Source organism: Crocuta crocuta, unplaced genomic scaffold (genome assembly GCF_008692635.1).
Source record: "Crocuta crocuta isolate KB4526 unplaced genomic scaffold, BGI_CrCroc_1.0 scaffold327, whole genome shotgun sequence".
In the NCBI taxonomy this organism is placed as follows: Eukaryota; Metazoa; Chordata; class Mammalia; order Carnivora; family Hyaenidae; genus Crocuta; species Crocuta crocuta.
Window position 1 is genome coordinate 1296559 of NW_027529176.1, and position 3309 is coordinate 1299867.

The 3309-nt window shown below is 63.9% G+C and overlaps 1 protein-coding gene across 1 annotated transcript in view; it reads right to left on the reverse strand.

Annotated features, from left to right (window-relative positions):
* Window positions 1-2484: 2484 nt before the first annotated feature.
* GLI4 (GLI family zinc finger 4) overlaps window positions 2485-3309 on the reverse strand; it is a 6337-nt gene continuing 5512 nt past the window's right edge. The window contains exon 5 of the mRNA XM_077758254.1: window positions 2485-3309. This exon is cut by the window's right edge and continues 10 nt beyond it. Coding sequence (XP_077614380.1) covers window positions 2665-3309 — 645 coding nt within the window. The 3' untranslated portion in view covers window positions 2485-2664.

The window sequence follows — 3309 nt, forward strand, 5'->3', positions numbered from 1 at the left end:
ACGCGCCCCTTCCGGTGCACTTCCGCTTGCTCTCCATCGCTCCCGCTTCGGTCGCGGCCGGGCCGGTTCTTCGCTTAGCGAAGGCGCTCCTCCCCGCAGCTGCTGGCGTGGCTTGCAGTTTTGCCAGCGTCGCAACTAGTATCATCGAGACCCCGAGACCCCGGCCAGAGATCCCCCCCTCCGCGGGGTCTGGGTCCAGCCGACCTTCCTCCGGCCCACAGTCCCCGGCCGGAAGCACTCCTCTACGGGTGCCTCCGGGAAGAAGTTTGCCTGGTTTTCACTAACGTTGGGGTCCTGCCAGACCGGCTTTAGCGGAGAGTCTTAGGCTTAAGAGATAAAGCCGGGGATCCGACCACTGATGCGCTTGGGTGACTCCTAGAGGCCCGCTGTGCTGCCGCACCCCGAGGACCCGGTGGGATGAAACTTGCTGTGTGGAGCCCAGTCTCCTAGGTGCGGACACGCCCAGTACAGTGCAGGGGCCCCAAAATGGTTTACTGATTGCATGAATCAGGAACAGAAACGATCATGGGAGAGAATAGAAGTATTCTCCCGATGGGGGGCCATGAGGGTTAGGAACCCAAACTTGTTAACTTGTGGCTCTGGCCTGTGCTCTGCTGGTTCTTCACACAGTCTCACTTAGTGCTCACAGAGACCTTGTGATGTGGAATCGCCCCTAATACACCACTGCAGCTGGAAGAGATACGGGCCTTGCCCAAGATGGCGTGGGGTGAGTGCCAGAGCTGGGCTACAAAGTGGCTCGAGTGCTCTTGGAGGCCGGACACTGGGCGACCCCTCCCCACCGGCGGAGGGGCAGGGGGCACACAGCGGGCGGCCCTCCCCCCCAGACCACTGGTGGTTTCCGCCTCTGGGCTCCACCGTGAATCTAGGGTCTCAGAGACTGAGCCCCGGGGGGATCTGAGGTAGCCCAATAGGGAAAGTGGCAGATCAACTGAAGAAGACGGGTGGATGACACTGGCATCGAAAACGTGCAGGGGACACTTCCGGTTCAGTCTGCCTGTCTCCGCAGCTCCGCCCAGGCAGGTGGTGCCGCTGAGGAGTGCGGCTGAGCAGCAGCCTCTACAGCCCATGTCCCTGGTCACAACCACTGGCCCAGAGCTGGATGGCGAAGGGCAGGGCCACCAGCAGAGCCCTTCCTCAGGACAGTCCCAAGGTGCCTGGGGCTGGGAATGGCCCTTGCCCCTCTGGCAGCTGCAATAGAAGGAACTGGATCTGGGCTTTTAAGCTCTGCTCTGGGTCACGGTGAGAGAGGACACCTCGAGGAGGAGGAATTAGGCCAACCCTATGGCATTAAGTACAATTCTTGTCCTTGCTTGTGGTGGATTCTGTGTGTCAACTTGACTAAGCTGTGGGATATTTAGAAACTTGGCCAAACATTATTCTGGGTATGTCGGTGAAGCTGTTTCTGGATGAGATTAGCATTTCAGTTAGTAGACAGTAAAACAGGCTGTCCTCAATGTGGGTGGGCCTCACCTAATCGGTTGAAGGACTGAATAGAACAAAAAGGTCCAGTTCGATTAATGCAGGCCCCGTCCCATCCAGTCCTGATAGACAGGTGTGTGGGGCACAGGCCTCTGTGGGATAGTCTAGGGCGGTGTGGACGCCCGCCAGGCCTTCCCCTTGGTGGCTGCCTGCCGGGTCGGGTCCTGGTGCTGGTATCTAAGTGCACCTTCCATGCAGAGGCAGCAGGATGATCCTTGCAGTGACTGCCCTGATGCCGGTGCTCCCCGTGACGCCCTGGGGGGAGCGCGTGCAGGCTTGGCGGCTGCTGGAGGCCAGAGGCCCCACGACACCCTGGTGGTATTAGGGAGAGGAGAGAGTAGGAGAAGGTCGCAGTCCCTCCTCTTTCAGGCCACAGCGCCACCAGCAAAGGCGCCTCAGCAGATGTCCTGGGACTGACAGCTACTCTGCTCCCCTAGAGCTGCTCTCACCTTGAGTGGGGCCGCATGGCAAGGGAGTCCACACTGCTTGGTGGCCACGGGGCCCTGGGAGTGTGGCCTGGAGAGGTGAGGCCACCCCCACCCCCACACACAGGGCCTTCAGCACAGGGTCCCAGCCGCAAGGCTTGGATCTGGGGAGGCGAGGCTCGGAGTTGCAGCCGTGGGAAGGGCCTCAGTGCGGGGAGGCGGTGCGGTCCCAAAGCTCAGTAGAGAGCGGGCCGGGCGGGGGCAGAGCTCCGTCCCTACTGGAAGTCGGAGGGCTACGAGGCAGACCTGGGGAAGGCCAAGGCCTGGCTGCCTGTCTGGAGGGAACAGCCCGGGTAATGACAGGAGGCACCCTGCCTCTGGCGACCACCGCCAAGGGCAGAGGCAGGTGAGCCCCCGTCTCGCCTGCGTCGCTGTGGCTCTCTGCCTCTGGAAACAGCTGGCTGTGTCTCCTGCTTGGTCATGTGGCCGCCAGGCCCCAGGGGACTAGACCCGGGGGGCGGGGACACTCCTCTCCAGCCTTAGGCAGGGGCGACTCCTGTTTCAATCAACCAACCAAAAAGGATTTATTTGGGGCACCTGGCCCGCGGTGCCGGCTGTGCCCAGCGGGACGCGGGGGGGCGGGGGGGCAAGAGGCGGGAGGCCTCTCTCCGACCCTCCCCCTGCGTGCGGGTCGCTGACCCGCTGGGCCCCCGCGGCTCGCAGGCCGCCTCCCGCGCCGCTACTCCCGGTAGTGCACCCGCTGGTGCTGGATGAGCTGCGAGCTCTGGCCGAAGGCCTTGCCGCACGCGCCGCAGGCGAACGGCTTCTCGCCCGTGTGCGTCCGCAGGTGCCGGAAGAAGTGCGAGCGGCCGCGGAAGGCCTTGCCGCAGTCGGGGCACTCGTACGGCTTCTCGCCGGTGTGGATGCGCTGGTGCTCGATGAGCACGGAGCTCCAGACGAAGGCCTTGCCGCACTGGCTGCAGGCGTACGGCTTCTCGCCCGTGTGCAGCCGCTGGTGGCGCACCAGGTTGGAGCTCTGGCTGAAGGCCTGGCCGCACTCGCCGCACTTGTAGGGCTTCTCGCCGTTGTGGATGCGCAGGTGCTGCGTGAAGTGCGAGCTGTGGCTGAAGGCGCGGCCGCACTGGCCGCACTCGTACGGCTTCTCGCCCGTGTGCAGGCGGTGGTGCTGGATGAAGCCGGACCAGCCGCGGAAGCGCTTGCCGCACTCGTGGCAGGCGTACGGCTTCTCGCCCGTGTGGATGCGCTGGTGCTTGAGCAGCAGCGACTTGTACTGGAAGCTCTTGCCGCAGGCCTCGCACCTGTGCGGCTTCCCGGGCCGCGCGGGGTCCCCCCGGGGCCCAGAGGCTCCCTGTGGCAGCGGCGG